Below are 27096 nucleotides of genomic sequence, written 5' to 3' on the forward strand. Positions count from 1 at the left end.
ACTTTATTTATTAAAATATTAATTATTCCAATTAAAATGTTAATTAAATTAGAAATATTTCCAAATAAAAAGATATGCAATTGAAAATTCTATTCGGAAATAGTTTCTATACACAAAAAAAATATCACGAAAATTTTTCAAATACTTTTTAATGAAAATTCCTGTACAGTAAATATAAGTCGTAAGTCTTGTTGTGCAGGATAAATAAATAAATAAATATAAATATAAATTAAAATTTGAATTGAATTTTAAAAAATATTCAATTAAAAATTAAATTGATTCAACAAATGTTTTAATTGAAACCAAAATCAATCACAAAAATGTATTATATCAATTAATTTTTTAATTGGATCAATTAATTTTTTAATTGACTTTGGTGATTGATAATAGTGCTCACAAAAAAATAATTTTTGCATTCAATCAAATGTTCAAGTAAAAATTTAATAGATTCAATTAATTTTTAATTGAAATGTCTTCAATCACAGAAATGATAGTATCAATCACCGAAGTCAATTAAAACTTAATTGATCCAATTAAAAACTTATTTGATACTATTAATTTTTGTGATTGATTTTTGTTTTAATTAAAAAATTTGTTGAATCAATTAAAATTTTAATTGAATATTTTTGAAAATTCAATTAAAATTTTAATTCGAAATATTTTGGTGATAATTTTTTCTGTGTGTGATTGAAGAAATTTCGATTAAAAAGTAATTGCATTAATTAATTTCGTTATTGAATTTTTAAATTAAAAACTTATTTGATACTATTAATTTTTGTGATTGATTTTTGTTTTATTTAAAAAATTTGTTGAATCAATTAAAATTGTAATTTAATATTTTTGAAAATTCAATTAAAATTTTAATTAGAAATATTTTGTTGATAATTTTTTCTGTGTGCGATTGAAGAAATTTCAATTCAAAAGTAATTGGATTAATTAATTTCGTTATTGAATTTTTAAATTTTGTATCAAATTCAATGAAAAATTCAAAAATATGTTAATCGTATGATAATTACAAGAAAATTATAATAATTAATAAATTAATAATTGATATATTTTCGTTTAAAATATTAATTGAGTTTTTTGGCAAAAATCAATTATATGTTTAATAGAATCAATTACAAAATTAATTGAAAGTGTCGAAAAATCTCCTAATTTTTTAATCAATAATATATTTAGGATGGGGGGTATATTGACTTTGTCATTCCGTTTGTAACACATTGAAATATTGCTCTAAGACCCCATAAAGTATATATATTCTGGATCGTGGTGAAATTCTGGATCTAAGCATGTCCGTCCGTCCGTCTTTTGAAATCACGCTAAATTCCGAACGACACAAGCTATCGACTTGAAACTTGGCACAAGTAGTTGTTATTGATGTAGGTCGGATGGTATTGCAAATGGGCCATATCGGTCCACTTTTACGTGTAGCCCCCATATAAACGGACCCCCAAATTTGGCTTGCGGGTCCTCTAAGCGAAGCAAATTTCATCCGATCCGTCTGAAATTTGGTACATGGTGTTAGTATATGGTCTCTAACAGACACAAAACTTTTTTTTCTTATTCAATCACGAAATTAATTGATCCAATTAATTTTTTAATTGAAATGTCTTCAATCACGAAAATGATAGTATCAATCACCGTTTTGATTGAAAATTAAAAAATATTTGATTAAAAAATTAATTGATTTAATTTGAAAATTTTAATTAATTTTTTGATTGATTCAATTAAAAATTTAATTGATGTTGATTGAAAAACTCAATTAATTTTTTGAACTAAAATGGTAACTATTTTCAATTACTTTTTAATCTGACTTTGTGTTTTTAGTTTGATTTAAAAAAATATATTTAAAAATTTAAAAATCCATCACTTTTTTCTACTGACTTAGTCTTCCGAGTTTGATTAAAATGTTCAATCATTGACTTAATTAACTTAAGGTTTCTATCTTGATTAAAAAGTTAATTGTATCAATTAAATTATTAATTGAAAAAAATTTCAACTTCAATCAACTTTTTAATTGGAAATATTTTGGTGATATTTTTTTCTGTGCAACCATGCAAAAATTAGTCCACATCGGTCAATAATTATATATAGCCCCCATATAAACCGATCCCCAGATTTGGTTTGAGGAGCCTCAAAGAGAAGCAAATTTCATCCGATACGGCTGAAATTTGGTACATGGTATTAGTATATGGTCTCTAACAACCATGCAAAAATTGGTCCATATCGGTCCATAATTATATATAGCCCCCATATAAACCGATCCCCAGATTTGAACTCCGGAGCCTCTTAGAGGAGCAAAATTCATCCGATCCGGTTGAAATTTAGGTGTTAGTATATGGTCTCTAACAACCATGCAAAAATTGGTCCATATCGGTCCATAATTATATATAGCCCCCCATATAAACTGATTCCCAGATTTGGTTTGCGGATCCTCTAAGAGAAGCAAATTTCATCCGATCCGGTTGAAATTTGGTACATGGTATTAGTATATAGTCTCTAAGAACCATTCAAAAATTGGTCCATATCGGTCCATAATTATATATAGCCCCTATATAAACCGATCCCCAGATTTGAACTCCGGAGCCACTTGGACGAGCAAAATTCATCCGATCCGGTTGAAGTTTGCATCGTGGTGTTAATATATGGCCGCTAATAACCATGCCAAAATTGGTCCATATCGGTCTATAGTTATATATAGCCGATCCTCAATCACACAAAAATTGGTCCATATCGGTTCATAATCATGCTTGCCACTCGAACAAAAATAATCTAGCAAAATTTTATTTCTATAGAAAATTTTGTCAAAATTTTATTTCTATAGAAAATTTTGTCGAAATTTTATTTCTGTAGAAAATGTTGTCAAATTTTATTTCTATAGAAAATTTTGCCAAAATTTTATTTCTGTAGAAAATGTTGTCAAAATTTTAATCCTATAGAGAATGTTGTCAAAATTTTAAATCTTTTGAAAATTTTGTAAAAATTTTATTTCTATAGAAAATTTTGTCAAAATGTTGTTTCTATAGAAAATTTTGTTAAAATCGTATTTCTATAGAAAATTTTGTCCAAATTTTACTTCTATAGAAAATGTTGTCAAAATTTTATTTTGTCAAAATTTTATTTCTATAGAAAATTTTGTCAAACTTAATTATATACGTATTTAATCGGCCATTTTAAGTTTAATATATACCACGTATGGACTACGTGGTATATATTACGGTATTAGGAAGTTTTAAGATACCTTGTCATCGCCAAAAGTTACCGCAACCCAAGTAATTCGATTGTGGATGACAGTCTTCAGTAGAAGTTTCTACGCAATCCATGGTGGAGGGTACATAAGCTTCGGCCTGGCCGAACTTACGGCCGTATATACTTGTTTCCCTTTTACTTACAATTCAATTCAATTCAAAATTTGTATTAAAATAAAACAGCTGATTTCGAATACTCTAGTGGTGTTTTCTTTTCTTGTGAACAATGTGCCTTTTTGCATTTTGCCCGGAAAATGCACTTTTTATGTTCTTTTCTAAAATAAAAAAAACAAGCAAAAGTACGAAAAGGCTTCGAATTCTGTTGTGAAAATAGTGCCCGCATAGAGGGAAATTGCGAATATTTTTAGCACTGCCGACAAACGAGAGTGCTGCGATTGCCCTGTTTGCTTCTTTGAATTCTTTTCTGCCCGCTGAAATGATAGGATTTAAAAAATGCGCATTCTGTTCAGACAAAATGAAGACAAAGCTCTTTTTTTTAGAAAAGAAAACACCACAAATTATTTCTCCCTTGTTATTCCCTTCGCCTACTGTTTAGAAGAGAAGGATGAAAATGAAATTCCGAGGGAATATATAAAATTGGGATATAAGCTAAAGCAGCTTAAATTTTTGTTATTTTCTTTTTTTTTTTTTGTAAATTTATATATAGTGAATATGTAGAACTAATGAATCCTCAATAAATGGTAAGACAAATTTGGTTCTATCTGAATTCTTGGGTTAGCAATTAGCTTGGCAATCTCGTTTATTGGCAATTAAACAACAAATTGTTAAATGAAACTCCAGCAGTTTTTAATTCTATCAAAATTCTTAACTTTCCTTTTTTTTAATACATCCTGATTCCTTTATAGTCCAACATTGTTTTCGTTTACGTATGGATTTTTCGAGAGAATCATTTTATCCTTAATGCTTCATTAGCGCCATCTATATATGCGTAGCATTTCGGCCTTCTTCATTGAGTTAAGAGATTCAACTTTAGAATGGGTATCTTTACATTAAAGAAAATGCTGTTGAACTAAGGACACCTTGGTTTTAGTAAATCTCAAAAATTCTTCAATGTTAGTAAAATCATCTTTAAATTTGATTATTTTTAAGTTTTGTATCTTTAAATATAAATTAAATAAATATAAAAAAAAATTAAATAAATATAAAAATAAATTGAATTTTATGAAATTTATTAATATTTTGAAGATATATTCAAGTCAGCCTTTGCGACTAATGAAATATATTGTTTTGTCCTATAATCATTGCATGCTTCTAAAAATAATGTGAAACGTTTTTTTCATAGCTTAAAGCAAACTATTCCATGTTGGGATCTAACAACATTTTGGAAAATCACTTCTCAACATTTCATGAAAGTTAACCTATTTCAATTTTTGAAATTAACCAAAAAACAAGTAATTTACCTTCTATTTAAAAAAAAAAACACACACACATACATAAGGCAATATTTTTAAAATCAGGTTTAATTTTCTGTTACTAGTCGACATGATGCAATGGGCAAATGCAAAGTATTGCACTATGAGTTCAACTACCCTAAGTCGTACATTAAAAATGTCAATCATTTTGTCAGTTTTGATGAGGACAACCATGATGGCTATGGAAGCAGCAGAACAACCATTGAGGGTGAATTATAATGTGTATGACAATTTTGGAAAATAAAAGCAATGCATATCAATTATTAATGTCTTATATTTTTTACTGGACAAACGGAGTTTTATTTTTTTTTTTTTTTTTTTTGATAGAAACATTATAAAATTTTAAGATTCAGTTTGAAATACAAAGAAAAAAATGCTGTTGCTATTTTTTATGCAACAGCCGGTATTAAGTGTAACTTGTGGTGGCCCAGTATTCGCATTATCGCCCTAAAATAGTCCTGACCCTATTTCCATTTGTTTTATATGGCCGCCTTTTTTACAGAGTATCACGTATTGAAGACATTTCAATTAAAAAATGATTGGATCAATTAATTTCGTGATTGAAGACAACAAATATTTTGTTCTGTGTATCAGTCGCCAAAGTCAACTGAAAGATAAATTGAATCAATTAAAAATGTAATTAACAGTTAATGTTTGTTATTGTTTTAATAAAAATAAAATAAAAATATTAAATTTTTAATAGAATATTTTTGGAAATTCAATTAAAATTTTAATTGGAAAATTGTTGGTGATATCTTTGTCTAAACAGCAAAATTGTAGTTTTGTTATTGCGATTTTTTCTACAAACTTCACGTTACTTCAGCTTATACACCTAAAACTAAAAAAGGAAAATTTTTAGAAATAAAATCGATGAAAACCCTTTTAAAACAATTTAAATCTCTAAATTAAAGTAAACGCCAAAGCATAACTTCAGAAACAATGACATAGATGCAAAAATGGATATGATATAAATTTACCCTACTTCTGAACCATTAGTATCCAAACCACTTTTTTGGCGTCTCTATTTGGAAATTTTCTTTTTGCAAATTAAATTAACAGGCTTGTAATTTTATTAAATTATTAGACTTGTTTATAAATGAATAATATTTTATTCCATAATAAAATGTTTTTAAGACAAGAAACAAATTAGTTCTTTTTTATTTCTTCTCACAATAAAACCGGTCACAATTACGATTTTTGTAATTTAAAAAAATATAAAAACAACTCTAATATTTAACAACAAAGTATTTCGCCGCCAATTACGAATTTTATTTATTTTGCTGAAAAAAAACATTATCTTAATCATACAAGATATATATATTTTACGTCGTAACATTCTCAATACAAGATTGATATTAAGAAGGTTGCCATATAAACAAAATTATTTCTATTCGAGATTCAAAAGACAAAATCGACTTTTCAACGAATCAAAAATTTTGACAAAATTTTCTGTAGAAAAAAAGTTTTTGACAAACTTTTCTATAGAAATAAAATTTTGATAAAATTTTCTATAGAAATAAAATTTTGATAAAATTGTCTTAAGAAAAAAAATTGATAAAACTTTCTATAGAAATAAAATTTTGACAAAATTTTCTATCGAAATAAAATTTTGACAAACTTTTTTATGGAAATCGCAATTGTGCATTATTTTCTATAGAAATAAAATTTTGATAAAATTTTCTTAAGAAAAAAAATTTTGATAAAACTTTTGAAAATTTTGACAAAATTTTCTATAGAAATCAATATTTTGACAACATTTTCTATATATATAAAAATTTTGACAAAATTTTCTATATACATCAAAATGTTGACAAAATTTTCTGTAGAAATAAAATTTTGACAAAATGTTCTATAGAAATAAAATTTTATTGTATAGAAAATACAATAAAAATTTTGACAAAATTTTCTATAGAAATAAAATTTTCTGTAGAAATACAATTTTAACAAAATTTTCAATAGAAGTAAAATTTTGACAAAATTTTCTATAGAAATAAAATTTTGACAAAATTTTCTATAGAAATAAAATTTTGACAAAATTTTCTGTAGAAATAAAATTTTACAAATTTCTAACAGAAACAAAATTTTCTATAGAAATAAAATTTTTATAAAAAAATTTCTATAGAAATAAAATATTGATAAAACTTTCTATAGAAATAAAATTTTGACAAAATTTTATAAAAACTCAAAATTTTGATAAAATTTTCTATAGAAATCAAAATGTTGACAAAATTTTCTAAAGAAATAAAATTTTTATAAAATTTTTATATAGAAATAAAATGTTGATAAAATTTTGTATAGAAATAAAATTTTGACAAAATTTCGTCTAGAAATAAAATTTGACAAAATTTCGTCTAGAAATAAAATTTGACAAAATTTCGTCTAGAAATAAAATTTTGATAAAATTTTCTATAGAAATAAAATTTTGATAAAATTTTCCATAGAAATAAAATTCTGACAAAATTTAATATAGAAATCAAAATTTTGATAAAATTTTATGTAGAAATCAAATTTTGACAAAATTTTCTATAGAAATAAAATTCTGACAAAATTTTATATATAAATTAAACTTTTGATAACCTTTTATGTAGAAATCAAATTTTGACAACTTTTTTTTATAGAAATAGAATTTGGCAAAATTTTTTATAGAAATAAAATTTTGACAAAATTTTCTATAGATATAAAATTTTGATAAAATTTTCTATAGATATAAAATTTTGACAAAATTTTATGTAGAAATCAAATGTTGATAAAATTTTGTATAGAAATAAAATTTTGACAAAATTTTCTATAGAAATAAAATTTTGACAAAATTTTCTGTAGAAATAAAATTTTAAGAAAATTTTTTATGGAAATAAAATTTCGACAAAATTTTCTAAAGAAATAAAATTTTGATAAAATTTACTATAAAAATCAAATTTTGACAAAATTTTTATATAGAAATAAAAAGTTGACAAAATTTTGTATAGAAATAAAATTTTGATAACATTTTCTATAGAAATAAAATTTTGACAAAATTTCGTATAGAAATAAAATTTTGACAAAATTTTTTACAGAAATAGAATTTGGCAAAATTTTCTATAGAAATAAAATTCTGTCAAAATTTTATATAGAAATCAAAATTTTGATAAAATTTTATGTAGAAATAAAAAGTTGACAACATTGTCTATATAAATAAAATTTTGAGAAAATTTCGTATAGAAATAAAAAGTTGACAAAATTTTGTATAGAAATAAAATTTTGACAAAATTTTATATAGAAATAAAAAGTTGACAAAATTTTCTATAAAAATAAAATATTGACAAAATTTTCTATAGAAATAAAATTTTTACAAAATTTTCTACAGAAATAATTTTTTCTATAGAAATAAAATTTTGATAAAATTTTCTATAGAAATAAAATTTTGTCAAAATTTTATATAGAAATCAACATTTTGATAAAATTTTCTATAGAAATCAAATTTTCCATTTGTTTTGTTATTGTTGGTTTTGTTCTTTAAGCATTGCTGTTGTTTTTTATTGCAGCTTAAACCATACATTGACTAAACTACAAGTGTAGCTTAACCAACAGAGGAAAAGAATGTTTGTCAAATTTATTTGGGCAAAGCCCTATAGACTGCAAGATGGTTGGATGGACGCACGTTTCGGAATTACCACATTCCTCATCAGCATCCTCTACTTGCAGCAAAACTATCAACCAATTATCAGAATAAATTCAGGCAGTTTATTAAACCCAACAAAAACCACACTTGAACCCTCCGAAAAAATTTTGACAAAATTTTTATATAGAAATAAAAAGTTGACAAAATTTTGTATAGAAATAAAATTTTGACAACATTTCGTATAAAAATAAAATTTTGACAAAATTTTCTATAGAAATAAAATTTTACAAAATTTTCTACAGAAATAAAATTTTCTATAGAAATAAAATTTTCTATACAAAAATAACATTTTGACAAAATTTTATATAGAAATCAAAATTTTGATAAAATTTTCTATAGAAATCAAATTTTGACAAAATTTTTATATAGAAATAAAATTTCGTATAGAAATACAATTTTGACAAATATTCGTATAGATATAAAATTTTCTATAGAAATAAAATTTTGATAAAATTTTCTATAGAAATAAAATTTTGATAAAATTTTCTATAGAAATAAATTTCTGACAAAATTTTATATAGAAATCAAAATTTTGATACAATTTTATGTAGAAAAAAAAAGTTGACAAAATTTTGTATAGAATTTTGACAACATTTTCTGTAGAAATAAAATTTGGCAAAATTTTCTATAGATATAATATTTTGACAACATTTTCTATAGAAATAGAATTTGGCAAAATTTTTTTATGGAAATACAATTTTTTATAGAAAATAGAATTTGGCAAAATTTTTTATAGAAATACAAATACAATACAAATTTCCTATAGAAATAAAATTTTGTCAAAATTTCCTATAGAAATAAAATTTTGACAAAATTTTCTATAGATATAACAAATAGAAAATAGCAAGTAAATCTATCGGCTTGATTTTTTTATGGGGCTTAAGTTCATGGTCTGACATAAATTCAAAATCTGCAAAAGTCGAATATGATTTTTTTTAATTTAAGAAGTCGATTTCGATCTAATTTGTTCAACCACAAAACAGTCGATTGAGAGGTTTCTATTTTGAAAATTAATAAAAATTGGTTAGTCAAATTTGAAGGGTACAAAAAATCGACTTCATTCCATTTGCCAAAATTATCGATTTTTATCGATCGAGTTTTCGTAAACATTATGTTCAATAGATTGGTTAGGTTAGGTTGCAGCCCGATGTATCAGGCTGGTTACAAAACGTCGACTTTAATATTCGAAATCGAATAGTCGACTTTCTGATTATCAAAAGTCGTGTTATCGGCTTTGGGTCCACAGGTTACAATAGGACTACTTCGATTTTTGAAATCGAAAAATACACTTATTAATTATACAATATTGTCATCCCTGGTGAAAAGTAGATTTTGGTCAATACCAAAAGTCTAAAGCTAAAGAAATTGTCCTCCGTAATGACTATTTCAAATTGGACTGGATTTGAAGCCCATGAATATCTCAATTTTTTTTAATATAAGCAAAATAAATTCTTTCAAATTTTGATTCCGGATATCAATATCAGAACTTGGGTGTTAAATCCATAGTTTCACGTGGGCTCATAATCTGCCACTACAAGTTATAGTATTCAGAAGCATTTCTCTTATGCAATTCATACACACAAAGAAAATTGAAATAAAATTGTGCCAGTGAATTTTTTCATTAATATAATGAATATTTTTCATTAATACAATAAATATGTTCATTTATAGAATGAACATTTTTATTCTATTTATGAAATTAGCACCACTCTAATGACAAATTTCCTTAATATTATGGAGATTTTTCGGCCGTTGTAGTGAAGGTACAAAAAGAGGACAAATTTTTTCAGAAATAAAATTTTAGATTTTTAAGTTTTCTTTAGTCTATGAAAACTTCTTTTAGAGCAGAAACTCAAAATTATTTGGTCTAGCTGTTTTTATCAGCTTTCTTATATATCATAAAATTGTTATAATAAAATTTTTATTTTTTAAAATTTTTAATATAATTTGATTATTATAAATTAATTTTAATAAAATTAAAAAAAAAAATCCTTAAAACCCATTACATTTTTTAATTAAACTACAAACAATGCCAAAGCCTTTGTATAGATTAAATTTTCAACAAACCAAAATAGTAAATAAAAATAGAAAATTTTAGGAAACAAAAAAAATATTTTCACCCAAATTTAGCAAAACTATTATTGTGATTAAGGTAAATGTAATTTATTTTAAAAATGTCTTTAATACAAAATATGCTATTTTATCGCTAAAATTTAAACTATCAATTACAAAAAATATAAAAAAAATAATAGTAATAATATGTTTCGATATTTTTGTGAAATTTTGTTGGAATAGTAATTTTTAATAAAAAAATATTTTAAATATTTACTTTTTATTATAAATATCTCAAACCTACGTGTATTCGGAAAATCTTATTAAATGTTAAAAATGCAATTGTTTAATATTTTAATCCCCAAGAAAAACTGTATGTATGTATATCAAAAAGAAAGCTAATAAATAAAATTTATATAGCAAAAAAACTAAATAAAATATCTTTGTTATTCGAAAAAAAAATATTTTTGTTGTTAATTCACTTTTACATAAAAAATCATATACATATGCACTATTTTGTTTTTAAATATCATATTTTTTTTAAGTTTTGCATCATTGCCTTGTACTTCATGAATTACATCCTAAGCATCCTTCATAGCTTTAAAAATTATTCATAAAATCTGAGGGGAGGAGAAGTATCAATATAAGCCACTTTGGTTGTGGTTCTCTGCATTTTATCATCTCCATATTTATTTCACTTAAACATATATAACCTATCTATCATACTATCTTTTATTTCATCATTTTTTTTTTGGTTTCCCATTTGTATTCTCTCATTTTAGGTGAATTTCGTAAAGTAAAAGTCGTGCGGGCAGACAGTGATGAAGATATTGAGAAGAATGGTGGTTTCTTAACGCCTACCAAATTTGAGCATCATAATTTTGTTGCCATGGAAAAGTTAGTATAATTATTAAATTATAAACTTAATAATATTGGAATACTTGGCGGTTAGTGAAAATTTTATTTTTATGGAAAATTTGGTCAAATTTAATTTCTATAGAAATTTTTGTCAAAATTTTATTTCTATAGAAAATTTTGTCAAAATTTTATTTCTGTAGAAAATTTTGTCTAAATTTTATTTCTATAGAAAATTTTGTCCACATTTTATTTCTATAGAAAATTTTGTAAAAATTTTATTTCTATAGAAATTTTGGCGAAAATTTATTTCTATGGAAAATTTTGTGAAAATTTTATTTCTATGGAAAAATTTATCAAAATTTTACTTCTATGGAAAGAAATTTTGGCAAAATTTTATTTCTATGGAAAAATTTTGTCAAAATGTTATTCTATACAAAAATTTTGTCAAAATTTTATTTCTATAGAAAATTTTGTCCACATTTTATTTCTATAGAAATTTTGGCAAAAATTTATTTCTATGGAAAATTTTGTGAAAATTTTATTTCTATGGAAGAATTTATCAAAAATTTACTTCTATGGAAAGAAATTTTGGCAAAATTTTATTTCTATGGAAAAATTTTGTCAAAATGTTATTTCTATACAAAAATTTTGTCAAAATTTTATTTCTATAGAAAATTTTGTCAAAATTTTATTTCTATAGAAAATTTGTCCACATTTTATTTCTATAGAAAATTTTGTCCACATTTTATTTCTATAGAAAATTTTGTGAAATTTTTCTCTAGAAAATTTTGTCACAATTGTATTTCTATACAAAAAATTGTCAAAATTTTATTTCAATGGAAAAATTTATCAAAATTTTATGTCTATGGAAAAAAATGTTGGCAAAATTTTATTTCTATGGAAAAATTTGTCAAAATTTTATTTCTATAGAAAATTTTGACAAAATTTTCTATGTATAGAAAATGTTGTTAAAAATTTTATCAAAATTTTAGTTCTATAGCAAATTTTGTCAAAATTTTATTTATATAGAAAATATTGTTGAAATTTTATTTCTATATACAATTTTGTCAAAGTTTTATGTATGGAAAAAATTTTGTCAAAATTTTTATGTCTATAGAAAATTTTGTCAAAATTTTATTTCTGCAAAATATTTTGTCAAAATTTTATTTCTATATAAAATTTTGTCAAAATTTTATTTATATAGAAAATTTTGTCAAAATTTTATTTCTATAGAAAATTTTGTCAAAATTATATTTCTATAGAAAATTTTGTCAAAATTTTTATTTCTATAGAAAATTTTGTCAAAATTTTACTTCTATAGAAAATTTTGGCAAATTTTTGTCAAAATTTTATTTCTAATTTTGTCAAAATTTTATTTCTATAGCAAATTTTGTCAAAATTTTATTTCTATAGAAAATTTTGTCAAAATTTTTTTCCATTGAAAATTCTGTCAAAATTTTATTTGTATAGAAAATTTTGTCGAAGTTTTAATTCTGAAGAAAATTTTGTCAAAATTTTATTTCCATTGAAAATTTTGTCAAAATTTAACTTCTATAGAAAGTTTTGTCAAAATTTTATTTCTATAGAAAATTTTGTCAAAATTTTATTTCTATAGAAAAGTTTGTCTAAATTTTATTTCTATAGAAAAGTTTGTCTAAATTTTATTTCTATAGAAAATGTTGCCAAAATTTTGGTCAAAAATTTTATTTCTATAGAAAATTTTCTCAAAATTTTATTTCTATAGAAAATTTTGTCAAAATTGTATTTCTACAGGAAATTTTGTCAAAATTTATATACATAGAAATTTGTATCTAAGTCTTATTTCTATAGAAAATTTTTATCAAAATTGTATTTCTTTTCTTTATTTCTTCTCCTTTCCCAGATTCATACATGATATTGCCGATTCATATCCGTCCATAACAAGACTATATTCCATAGGAAAATCCGTCCAAAATCGAGACTTATGGGTTATGGAAATTTTCGCCACACCTGGTGAGCATGTACCTGGCATTCCTGAATTTAAGTACGTGGCCAATATGCATGGCAATGAGGTTGTGGGCCGTGAAATGTTGCTGCTGCTGACAAAATACATTTGTGAACGTTACAATTTCGATAAGCGTATAACCAAAATGGTGAATACAACTCGCATGCATTTCTTGTATTCCATGAATCCCGATGGTTATGAAATGTCACGAGAGGGTGACAAGTCCAGTGCTCTGGGGCGGGGTAATGCCCATAATGTTGATCTAAATCGAAATTTCCCCGATCAATATGGCACTGATAAATACAATAAAGTAACTGAACCTGAAGTTTTGGCCGTTATGAACTGGACCTTGAGTATACCGTTTGTTTTGTCGGCCAATTTGCATGGAGGCTCCTTGGTAGCTAACTATCCTTTCGATGATAATGAGAATGATTTTAATGATCCCATGACCCGATTACGTATGTCCAATGGAGCTCACAAGCTAAATCCCACCGAAGATAATGCTCTGTTTCAACATTTGGCCAAGGTCTATGCTAATGCCCATCCTACAATGCATTTGGGTAATCCATGTCCTCTCTTCAAGAATGAACATTTCCCAGGTGGTATCACAAATGGTGCTCAATGGTATAGTGTCACTGGAGGAATGCAAGATTGGAATTACATTAAAGCTGGTGTTTTGGAATTGACCATGGAATTGGGCTGTGATAAATTCCCAATGGCTTCGGAATTGCCAAAATATTGGCAAGATAATCGTGAGCCTCTGCTATTGTTTATTGAACAGATTCACAATGGTGTACAAGGCTTTGTGCGCAGTTCTATAGGTTCACCTATAGCTGGGGCTGCTATAATGTTGGATGATGCCAAGCATGCTACGTACAGTGGAACCTATGGAGATTATTTCAAATTGGCTTTGCCAGGAGTTCATAATATTACAATATTGTCAGATGGGTAAGTTGTTTTCTTTTCTTTGTTTCTAAAGGCTAGGTTATATTTTAAGATTTTTTGTCCTCTATGTTGTTAAACATCCCATCAGTTTCGCATAAGAAGATCATGTTACTTCGGTATGGGCGACGGTTGGACTCCACGAACCAAATTAACCTGGTAGCGGTTAAGGGCTTCCGATTCACTCTGATCCTGCGGCCTAATCTTGAGACTCTTCCTTGCGACCCAAAATATTGCTCTCTGGTTAGTAAATATCGAACCTTAATTTTCTGGGAGTTGTAGTAGGTAGACACTTTAAATGATTACTTCGAAAAGAAGCCGTAAAGACTCTCTTGTGACACAAAACATCGCTCTGTGGGTAGTGAAAATCGAACCTTAACTTACTGGGAGTTGGAGTAGATAGACACTCTGAATGGTTACTTCGAAAGCTAGTCCAGCGGCAATTCATTTCGTTTCACTTTGATCGTGCGTCCGGATCTTGACACTCTCTCTTGTGACACAAAACTTCACTCTGTGGGTAGTGAAAATCGAACCTTAATTTGCTGGGAGTTGGCACATAGCATATAGACAATTTGAATAGTTACTCCGAAGGCAACCCCGCAGGTAATGCATTGACAATTGGAAGTCGGATATGACGTAGTTGAGACGATTGCATTTGTCTGACTCTGGATATTGAAGATCGAACTTTAATTTTCCGGGAAGTGCTGTGAATAGACAATTGGAGCGGTTACTCCGAAAGAAATCTCGGAGGTAATACTTTCACAATAGGAAGTTGCACGGGAAAAATCATGGATTCCACATGAAAATGATCCAAAAGGATACTGCGACAAAACCACGGCGCAGTCTTTAGGCTGCTATAATAAGACTGAGGATATATTTCGTACAAACTTCCGTGGCGAATTTTTCTCGCACAACCGTCCAACTAAGATAAAATCTTAATTCCCTCGAAAGAAGGTGGATAGGAAGAGATTAAACAAAGCAGAAAATATCACTCCGATCTCGGAAACTTCTTGTTTGCACTTTACGTGTTTCTCTCACTTCTGGTATCTCCAAATACTCAAACTTCAGCGTCCAAGTCCCGTTAGGATATTACAGTCTTTGGCGCTGTGGATAACTGTCGGTAACTTCTGTGGATGTAAATTTTAGCGTACCGATGGCTCAAAGAATACGAATGCGACAAATGTCTCTCCTTTTCGTTCTATCACTCTCGAAACTTTTGATAGAAAAACCTAGTTTTCCTCGTAATAGATTCCATAATGGCAATGACCCCCACAACAAGAGACTGTTTCCAAGTTCAGTTGGGATATTGCAAGCTTTGGTGCTGTTGATAACTGTCTGTAAGTTCTGCTGATGTTAATGGAGTGGCATTGTACAATACGAATACAATGAATGCCTCTTCTTTTCGTTATCACTATTGAAAGTTTTAGGGAGCCACCGTGGTGCAATGGTTAGCATGCCCGCCTTGTATACACAAGGTCGTGGGTTCGATTCACGCTTCGACCGAACACCAAAAAAGGTTTTCAACGGTGGATTATCCCACCTCAGTGATGCTGGTGACATTTCTGAGGGTGTCAAAGCATCTCTAAGTGGTTTCAGTGCAATTTGGAACGCCGTTCGGACTTGGCTATAAAAAGGAGGTCCCTTGTCATTGAGCTTAACATGGAATCGGGAAGCACTCAATGATAAGAGAGAAGTTCAGCAATGTGGTATCACAATGGACTGAATAGTCTAAGTGAGCCTGATACATCGGGCTGCCACCTAACCTAACCTACATCGTAATGGATTCCATGCTGGCGTTGACCCCTTCAACAAGAGACTGTTTCCAAGTTCCATTGGGATATTACAGGTTTTGGTGCTATTGATAACTGTCGGTAACATCTGCTGATGTTAATTTTGGAGTGTCATTGGCTCGAAGAATACGAATGTCTCTCGATTTCGCTATCACTATCACTCTCGAAACTTTCAGTAGAAAAACATAGTTTTTCTCACAATTGATCCCATGACAATGATGAACCCTTCAATAAGAGGCTGTTTTATGTTTGGAATGTGGTGGCAGTTCGTTTTCAAATTTCACCGTGGCGAGGTATTGTCTTCATCATGACACCTTTTGTTTCGTCAAATAGGACATTTTTTCTTCAATTCATCGCCATGTAGGCCTAATTCGGAATAATACATCCCTATGATTACTTCACCTTCTCCTAATATTCGATGTCCATCACTTTCTAGCCAATGGGACTGTCATTGCCTTATTCGGAACCCATTTGATCCGCTGTTTTGGCTGTTCCTTTTTCATCTATGTGTACCAGTGGATCCATATTTCATCGATTGTCATGAAATTTCCCTGGAGCCCGCCTAAAAAGTTTCTAACTATCTGATCATAGACTTCTTCGGAAACCGCTCAATCAGTTGTTTGGCGGATTCTTTCTCGCCGATGTGTACTAGTGGATCCACATTTCGTCCTTGTCTATTCTTCGGAATATGTAGAACATTCCATTGATTGTTGCACCTTCTACGAGTATTCGATGTGCATCACTTTCTGGTCAAAGGGACTGTCATCGCCTTCTTCATAACCCATTCGCGGGTCTGTTCTGGCTGTTCCTTACTCGCCATATTTCGATTTTCATGAAATTTTCTTCGATTATGCTGAAAAAGTTTTTGTCAATCTGGTCATAGACTTCGTCGGAACCCGTTCACTCCGTTGTTTTGGCTGATACTTTCTCGCCGATGTGTACCAGTAGATCCACATTTCGTCGCTGTCTATTCTTCGAGATAGAACATTCCTATGATTGATTCACCTTCTACGAGTATTGGATGTGCATCACTTTCTGGTCAAAGGGAATGTCATTGCCCAGTCCCTCCACTGTTTTCGGCGTTCCTTTCTCGCTTATGTGTTCCAGTGGATCCGGGTTTCATCGATTGTCTCGAAATTTCCTTGGATTGTGCTTAAAAAGTTTCTGGCTATCTGATCATAGACTTCTTCGGAACCAGTTCAGCTCCGTTGTTTTGCCTTATGCTTTCTCGCCGATGTGTACCAGTGGATCCATGTTACATTGCTATTGCTGTCTATTCATCATAATAGAACATTCCTGTGATTCCTTCACCTTCAATGAGTATTTCTAGTCAATGAACTGTTATTCTCCTTCTTACTTCTTTAACAAATTACCGACGCCCTTAATCAGAATTTAGATCCGGCCTCCACCAACAATAATGTTAGGCTTAGACCTACTTATTAACTTATGACGCCTTTAATCAGATTTTAGAGCCGGTCTCCAGTAAGAATAATTTTTAGTCTTAGAACCCACTTATTGACTTTTATTTTCTTCTTGAATTTATATTATTGGGTCGGCTTAATTTTTTCGGTAGCCAGCTATTTTACAATTAATCTGAAATCTAAAATAAGTGAACATCTTAAGAAATATTTGCTTGATAATTTTAATTTTCCCTTTTTTGTTTAAAGCTTCTCTCCCCAACGCGAACTAATTGAAGTACCGGCCGCGGGTAAAACTCAACTTGATATAACTCTCATGCGTGATGATCCTCAACATTGGGCTTCGGCAAATGATTATCGTATTATTGAAAATGTTGTACATACACGATACCACACAAATTCCGAACTAAGATCCACTTTGGCTGAATTTGAATCACGTAATGGTCAAATTGCTGCTTTCGGTTATGCTGAATCAGAATTTGGATTATATTACAATTCCATCAAATTGACTGCCGATGTAAGTAATTCAAACCCCCAACTCTTAAGCTCTCTATTAAATAATTCATTTTTTTATTTCAGATTGGTGCTCCAGAGGAAAATAAATTTAAGATTTTAGTTCTTAGCTCATTCTTTGATTCGGCTTCACCTTTGGGTCGAGAAATTTCCATGAATTTGGTACGCCATGTTATCGAAGGCTACAAATTGAGAGAGCCTTTAATATTGAAATTATTACAAAGCAGTGTTTTGTATTTCCTGCCGATAACGGAAAATTTTGAAAGTGTTTTCAAAATGTACAATAATAAGTAAGTATAAGGGTGAGGGATATGAGGACCAAAACGATTTGTGAATATTCATTATATCTCAGAGAAAAAAAGCAATGAAAATGTTCTTTCGGCACCCTTTTCAATTTTTTTTGGAAATGTCTGTTATGTATTTTATTTGTCCTTGCTGTGTTGTATGCTCATTAAAATTCCGAAAATTTGAGTTTATTGCTAAAACTGCTTAAAACAAATAGAAAACAAATGTCGACAAGATTTTCTATAGAAATAAAATTGTTGACAAAATTTTCTATAGAAATAAAATTTTTGACAAAATTTTCTATAGAAATAAAATTTTGGCAAAATGAAATTTTTTATAGAAAAAAAAATTTTATAGAAAAAAAAATTGACACAATTTTCCATAGAAATAAAATTTTGACAAAATAAAATTTTTGACAAAATTTTCTATAAAAATGAAATTCTGAAATTTTCTATAGAAATAACATTTTTAAAAAAATTTTCTATAGAAATAAAATTTTTGACAAAATTTTCTATAGAAACAAAATGTTGACACAATTTTCTATAGAAATAAAATCTTGACAAAATTTTCTATAAAAATGAAATTTTGTCAAAATATTCTATAGAAATAAAATGTTGACAAAATTTTCTACAGATATAAAATTTTCACAGAATTTTCTAAAGAAATAAAATTTTTGACAAAATTTTCTATAGAAATAACATTTTTGACAAAATTTAGTATAGAAATAACATTTTTGACAAAATTTTCTATAGAAATAACATTTTTGACAAAATTTTTTATAGAAATAAAATTTTTGACAAAATTTTCTATAGAAATAAAATTTTTGACAAAATTTTCTATAGAAACAAAATCTTGACACATTTCTCCATAGAAATAAAATTTTGACAAAATAACATTTTTGACAAAATTTTCTATACAAATAAAACGAAATGCTGACAAAATTTTCTATAGAAATAAAATTTTGACAAAATCTTCAATAGAAAAAATTGACAAAACTTTTGTCAATATTTTCTATAGAAAAAAATAGACAAGACTTTTTATAGAAATAAAATTTTTGTCAAAATTTTCTAAAGAAATAAAATTTTTAAAAAATTTTTCTATAGAAATAAATTTTTGGCAAAATTTTCTATAGAAATAAAATTTTTACAAAAATTTCAAAAAAAATAAAAATTTTCACAAAATTTTTGACAAATTTTTCTATAGAAATAAAATTTTGACAAATTTTTCTATAGAAATAAAATTTTGACAAAATTTTCTATAGGAATAAAATTTTGACAAAATTTTCTATAGAAATAAAACTATGACAACATTTTCTATAAAAATAAAATTTTGTCAAAATATTCTATAGAAATAAAATTTTGACAAATTTTTCTATAGAAATAAAATTTTGACACAGTTTTCTATAAAAATAAAATTTTGACAAATTTTTCTATAGAAATAAAATTTTGACAAAATTTTCTATAAAAATAAAATTTTGACAAAATTGTCTATAAAAATAAAATTTTAACAAAATTTTCTATAAAAATGAAATTTTGTCAAAATATTCTATAGAATTAAAATTTTGCAAAATTTTCTATAAAAATGAAATTTTGTCAAAATATTCTATAGAAATAAAATCTTGACAAATCTTTCTATAGAAATAAAATTTTGACAAAATTTTCTATAAAAATAAAATTTTGACAAAATTGTCTATAAAAATAAAATTTTGACAAAATTGTCTATAAAAATAAAATTTTGACAAAATTTTCTATAAAAATAAAATTTTCTATAGAAATAAAATTTTGACAAAATTTTCTATAGAAATAAAATTTTGACAAAATTTTCTATAGAAATAGAATTTTGACAAAATTTTCTATAGAAATAACATTTTGACAACATTTTCTATAGAAATAAAATTTTTACAAAATATTCTATAGAAATAAGATTTTGACAAAATTTTCTATAAAAATGAAATTTGGCAAAATATTCTATAGAAATAAAATTTTGACAAATCTTTCTATAGAAATAAAATTTTGACAAAATTTTCTATAAAAATAAAATTTTGACAAAATTGTCTATAAAAATAAAATTTTGACAAAATTTTCTATAAAAATAAAATTTTGACAACATTTTCTATAAAAATAAAATTTTGACAAAATTTTCTATAAAAATAAAATTTTGACAAAATTTTCTATAAAAATAAAATTTTTACAAAATATTCTATAGAAATAAGATTTTGACAAAATTTTCTATAAAAATGGAATTTTGTCAAAATATTCTATAGAAATAAAATTTTGACAAATCTTTCTATAGAAATAAAATTTTGACAAAATTTTCTATAAAAATAAAATTTTGACAAAATTGTCTATAAAAATAAAATTTTGACAAAATTTTCTATAAAAATAAAATTTTGACAAAATTTTCTATAAAAATAAAATTTTTACAAAATTGTCTATAAAAATAAAATTTTGACAAAATTTTCTATAAAAATAAAATTTTCTATAGAAATAAAATTTTGACAAAATTTTCTATAGAAATAAAATTTTGACAAAATTTTCTATAGAAATAAAATGTTGACAAAATTTTCTATAGAATTAGAATTTTGACAAAATTTTCTATAGAAATAACATTTTGACAACATTTTCTATAGAAATAAAATTTTTACAAAATATTCTATAGAAATAAGATTTTGACAAAATTTTCTATAGATATAAAATTTTGACAAAATTTTCTATAGCATTTTAGAAATGCTCGAAAGAAAGAATGACTGAGGAAGAACTTTCAAATCTTTTTGTTGGGATGAAACAAAATTCCCACCAAAGTATGACAAATGATTTGACATACTTTGATAGCAATTTCTAACCTACTTTTTCTGAATATCATTTTGAGAATATTGAACTTTTTATTATATTTGTAAATAAATTCTGATATTGAGAAGTCCGATGTCCATTCTTATCTACAAAAGGTAAATGTTCTCTTTCATACATTTCAGAAACTTAATATTGAAATGATTATTAATAGCGTTGCAATATTAAAAATATAGCCTCTGCAATGGTTTCCAACAAGTATGAAAATTTAAAGCCATCTGAGATAGAGATGGAAAAGTGAAAAAAATTTTAGTCAGAGGTTAAATTTAAGTGGCAGTCCAATTTATATCAGTCTCAGTTAGGCTTTATTCACGAACAATGCCTATTACATATACATCCAAAGAAATTTGTTAGTAGACAATAGTTCCAAAATAAAATGTTTGCTGAAAAAAGCAAAATAGTCAAGATTTTTTTTTTGTGAAATAGCAAACATTGCCTGATATTTGTATACCCATCACCATGAAATGGTTATGAGGGTATAATTTCGGATTTTCTAAGGGGTGACCAAGAATAAAGGTCCATTTCGCTCTAGAAAGCAGAGTTTAGGAAATATTATCAAAAAAAAGCTTTTCATATACAAATTTAGATTTTTTCAGGATTTGGATGGATTTTTGATTTTCTAGGGGGTTGAGGCGAAGTAAAAAACCTTTAATTAAAAAATTAATTGATTTGATTTGAAAATTTCAATTATTTTTTAATTGATTCAATTACAAATTTAATTGATGTCGATGGCAAAAATCAATCAATTTTTTAATTGATTCAATCAAAAGTTTAATTGAAAACCCGCTAAAATGTTCGCTCATTTTCGTAACAAACTTTGTGTAGTTAGTTGATTAAAAAAATGATTGTATAAATCAATTTTTTAATTGATTCAATCAAAAGTTTAATTGAAAACCCGCTAAAATGTTCGCTCATTTTCGTAACAAACTTTGTGTAGTTAGTTGATTAAAAAATGATTGTATAAATTATTTTTCTAAATTGACTTTATAAACTATTTTTGTATAAATTATTTTTTTTAAATGACTTTATTTATTTAGATTAAAAAGTTAAGTGTATCAGTTAATTTTTTAATTAAAATTTTTCAGCTTCAATTAACTTTTTAATTGGAAATATTTTGGTGATATTTTTTCTGTTTTTCAGATTTAGATCGATTTTGGATTTTCTAGGGGGTGATCACTAATTGAGCTCCTGTTTAGAATATATGAGCACAAGAAATGTTTCCTATAAAAATTTAGATTTTTTTATCAAATTTGAGTGGATTTGGAATTTTCTAGGGGGTGATCACGAATTAAGCACCTTTTCGTTCCAGAACCACCATTTTTTTCAGAATTTGGATCACGAGAGATATGAGAAAAATAAGTTTTTCATATAAAAATTTCAATTGTTTTTTTTCAGGATTTGAGTAGATTCTAGTTGTTAAGCCCCTTTTATCTCTAGGACACATAGTTTAGGAGATATAAGCAAAATAAGTTTTTCATATAAGATTTTTTTAGGATTTGGATTTTCTAGGGGATGATCACGAACCAAGCTCTTTTTCGTTCTAGAACCACGGTTGCCACTGTTGGTAGAATTCTACCAAAAATGGAAGATTTGTTTGGTACAATGGTAGAATTATTGCTGTCTTGTTAGATTTTGCAAAATATTCCTCTCCAACAAAGTGGTACCTCATGAATTTGCTATACAAATAAAATTTTGACAAAATTTTCTATAGAAATAAATTTTTGGCAAAATTTTCTATAGAAATAAAATTTTGGCAAAATTTTCTATAGAAATAAAATATTGACAAAATTTTGATGAACTTTTCTATAGAAATAAAATTTAAAGAAAATTTTCTATAGAAATAAAATTTAGAGAAAATTTTCTATAGAAATAAAAATTTTCGCAATAAATTTTTTGTTTGGTAGTTTTTTTGCTAAATTTTTTTCTCCAAATTTTGGTAGACTATTGTTGGCTCGAGTGGCAACCGTGTCTAGAACGCGTCGTATAGGATATTGGATTTGGATGGATTTTGAATTTTCTAAGGGGTAATCACGAATTCAGTTCCTTTTCCCTCTAGGACGCATAGTTAAGCAAAAGAAGTTTTTCATGTAAAAATTTCGATTTTTTTAAAGATTTGGATGGACTTTGGGGGGTAATCATGGATTAAGCTCCTTTTCGCTCTAGAGTTGAGCTCCTTTTCGCTCTGAGCGCATAGTTTCGTATATACGAGAAAAATAAGTTTTTCATATAAAAATTTCGATTTTTTTTCAGGCTTTTGAACGATTTTGGATTTTCTACGTGATCACGAATTAAGCCCCTTTTCACTCTAGAACACATAGTTTAGGAGATATGAGCAAAATAAATTTTTCGTATAAAAATTTAGATTTTTTATCAAATTTGAGTGGATTTTGAATTTTCTAGGCGGTTATCACGAACTAAGCTCCTTTTCGTTCCAGAACCACGGTTGCCACAGTTGGAAGAATTCTACCAAAAAAGTTGATTTTGCCTGTTTAGTAGAATGGTAGAATTCTTGCTGTTTTGGAAGATTTTGCAAAATATTCTTCTCTAACTAAAAGGTATCTCATGAATTTTCTATAGAAATAAAATTTAGAGAAAATTTTCTATAGAAATGAAATTTAGAGAAAATTTTCTATAGAAATAAAATTTTTCACAATAAATTTTTCGTTTTGTAGTTTTTTGGTAATTTTTTTTCTCCAAATTTTGGTAGACTATATTTGGCTCGAGTGGCAACCGTGTCTAGAACGCGTCGTTTAGGATATCTGAGCAAAAAAAGTTTTTCATATAAAAATTTTGATTTTTTGCAGGATTTGGATGGATTTTGAAGTTTCTAAGAGGTAATCACGAATTCAGTTCCTTTTCGCTCTAGGACGCATAGTTAAACAAAAGAAGTTTTTTATGTAAAAATTTCGATTTTTTAAAGATTTGGATGGACTTTGGATTATCTAGGGGGGGTAATCATGAATTAAGCTCCTTTTCGCTCTGAACGCATAGTTTCATATATACGAGAAAAATAAGTTTTTCATATAAAAATTTCGATTTATTTTTCAGGCTTTTGAACGATTTTGGATTTTCTAGGGGGTGATCACGAATTAAGCTCCTTTTCACTCTAGAACGCATAGTTTAGAAGATATGAGCAAAAGAAATTTTTCGTATAAAAATTTAGATTTTTTAATCAAATTTGAGTGGATTTTGAATTTTCTAGAGGGTGATCACGAATTAAGCTCCTTTTCGTTGCAAAACCACGGTTGCCACAGTTCGAAGAATTCTACCAAAAAAGTTAGATTTTGCCTGTTTAGTAGAATGGTAGAATTCTTGCTGTTTTGAAAGATTTTATAAAATATTCTTCTCTAACTAAAAGGTACCTCATAAATTTTCTATAGAAATAAAATTTTGACAAAAATTTCTACAAAAAAATTAACAAAATTTTCTATAGAACTAAAATTTTGACAAAATTTTCTATAGAACTAAAATTTTGACAAAATTTTCTATAGAACTAAAATTTTGACAAAATTTTCTGTAGAACTAAAGTTTTGAAAAAATTTTCTATAGAAATAAAATTTTCGCAAAATTCTCTATAGAAATAAAATTTTCGCAAAATTTCCATAGAAATAAATTTTTTGCAAAATTTACTATAGAAATAAAATTTTTGCAAAATTTTCTATAAAAATAAAATTTTGACAAAATTTTCTGTAGAAATAATATATTGACAAAATTTTATATAAAAGAATTTTCTATAGAAATAAAATTTTGCCAAAATTTTATATAGAAATAAAATATTGACAAAATTTTCTATAGAAATAAAATTTTGACAAAATAAATAAAATTTTGACAAAATTTTATATAGAAATAAAATATTGACAAAATTTTCTATAGAAATAAAATTTTGACAAAATTTTCTATAGAAATAACATTTGGATGAACTTTTCTATAGAAATAAAATTTTGACAAAATTTTTTATCGAACTGCAAGTAGAGGATGCTGATGAGTAATGTGGAAATTCCGAAACAGCTGTACATCCAACCATCTTGCAGTCTATAGGGCTTTGCCCAAATAAATTTGACAAGCATACTTTTCCTCTGTTGATTAAGCTACACTTGTAGTTTAGTGAATGCATGGTTTTAAGCTGAGATCAAAAACAAAAAGAACTAAAATTTTGACAAACTTTTCTATAGAAATAAAATTTTGACAAAATTTTCTCTTCGCAAAATTTTCTATGGAAATAAAATTTTGACAAAATTTTTTATAGAACTAAAATTTTGACAAACTTTTCTATAGAAATAAAATTTTGACAAAATTTTCTATAGAAATAAAATTTTCCATAGAAATAAATTTTTGCAAAATTTTCTATAGAAATAAAATTTAGAGAAAATTTTCTATAAAAATAAAATTTAGAGAACATTTTCTATAGAAATAAAATATTGACAAAATTTTCTATAGAAATAAAATTTTGACAAAATTTTCTATAGAAATAAAATTTTGTGAAAATTTTCTATAGAAATAAAATTTTGATGAAATTTTCTATAGAAATAAAATTTTGATGAACTTTTCTATAGAAATGAAATTTTGCACAATAATGTTCTTGTTTGGTAGTGTTTTGGTAAATTTTGTCTCCAAATTTTGGTAAATTATTTTTTGCTCGAGTGGCAACCGTGTCTAGAACGCGTAGTTTTATGTTTGTTATTGTGTAATAAATATATTTATTGTATTTTTTCTTTCCAGTAATACCGTTTGCGATCCCGTCATTGGTAATGAACTGGGAGAACGTATCTTGAGTCCAGAATCTGAAAAAAGACGAGATATGCTCTTGTCATTTTTGGAAAGCCAAAGATTCGATTTAATGTTAACTTTCTCTACGGGATCTTCGGAATTAAAGTAAGTTAATGATAGGCTCCTTATTTTTTATTTTATTAAAATTGATTTAAATGCATTGTTTCCCTTTTCAGTTACCCCAAAGGCGAACAAATATTTGAAAAATTTGCCCATAATATTGAAAATACTGAATTCAATTATTCACCTCTACAGTGTTCATCTACCTCAACGAAAGCTTTACGGCATGACATAACAGAACGTTTGACAAATCTCTTCTATAAAATGTACAATATACCCATGTTCACATTGGGTCTTTCCTGTTGCAGTATGCCCTTGCAAAAGGACATTACATCGGTGTGGCGTAAGAATATTGAAAAACTTAAGAATTTCTTACATTTGGTGGATACAGGAGCAGTGGGTTTTGTACACAATACTGAGGGTCAACCTATCCGAGAAGCTTTCATACGAATCATAGATCATAATCCTGTGTATAATGTTAGTAAAAATGCTGCCAGATTCCAGTTGATTCTACCCGAGGGTATTTATGCCTTGGAAGTTAGCGCACCCAACTTTGAATCGCAAGTTATTAAAGCCGAAGTTAAACAGGGCCAGATAAAAGACTTGGGCATAATAAAATTGGCTCCCTACACTTTGGTGGTGGGCCATAGTGAAATACAACCTCTTGGAAGATTGGGCAGTGCAGATAGCACCATTATTTCCGGTTTTGTTCTCGACGCATCCAATCATCCCGTGCAACATGCCAAAGTATCTGTGATAAAACCCATAGTTAAACATTTTGTACGTAATTTTACCGATAGCTTGGGTACTTATATCCTGAAGAATGTGCCAACCGGGGAAGTCACGCTAAAGGTAGAGGCCCCACGGTTTTTGGAAACTGTACGTGTGGTGAATGTGGGGTCCATGGGTTCAGAAGTAAAAAATGTCGTATTCCGTCTCAAAAGAAATGAACATGTTATGGGAATGCCAAGATTTGTGTTCATCATATTGGCCAGCCTGGCCATAATAACTGGAGTTGTCCTGTGTATTTTATGTGCCCAATGTTTATTGGCTCGTCGTCATCGTGCCGATAAACCCTATTATAATTTCTCTTTACTGCCACAAAAGGGTAAGGAGCTGTTCGAAGATGATGGTGATGATGGCGAAACTGAGTTATTTAGGTCTCCCATAAAAAGTGAGTATGGCTGATATATTGACCCTGGTGGTTATTTTTAAAATGGTCTGTTTTTTGTTTTCATTTTG

The 27096-nt window shown here is 26.9% G+C and overlaps 1 protein-coding gene across 2 annotated transcripts in view; it reads left to right on the forward strand.

Moving 5' to 3' along the window:
• Positions 1-27096, forward strand: part of svr (Carboxypeptidase D svr) — a 78084-nt gene that overhangs the window by 50742 nt on the left and 246 nt on the right. For both annotated transcript variants that reach the window (XM_075302670.1, XM_075302669.1), the window contains exons 5-10: positions 11174-11288; positions 13132-14181; positions 17633-17900; positions 17963-18186; positions 25747-25899; positions 25971-27028. In XM_075302670.1, the coding sequence (XP_075158785.1) occupies positions 11174-11288; positions 13132-14181; positions 17633-17900; positions 17963-18186; positions 25747-25899; positions 25971-27028 (2868 nt within the window). The remainder of the gene's footprint in view (positions 1-11173; positions 11289-13131; positions 14182-17632; positions 17901-17962; positions 18187-25746; positions 25900-25970; positions 27029-27096) is intronic.

This window comes from Haematobia irritans, chromosome 3 (assembly GCF_050003625.1).
Source record: "Haematobia irritans isolate KBUSLIRL chromosome 3, ASM5000362v1, whole genome shotgun sequence".
Taxonomy (NCBI): domain Eukaryota; kingdom Metazoa; phylum Arthropoda; class Insecta; order Diptera; family Muscidae; genus Haematobia; species Haematobia irritans.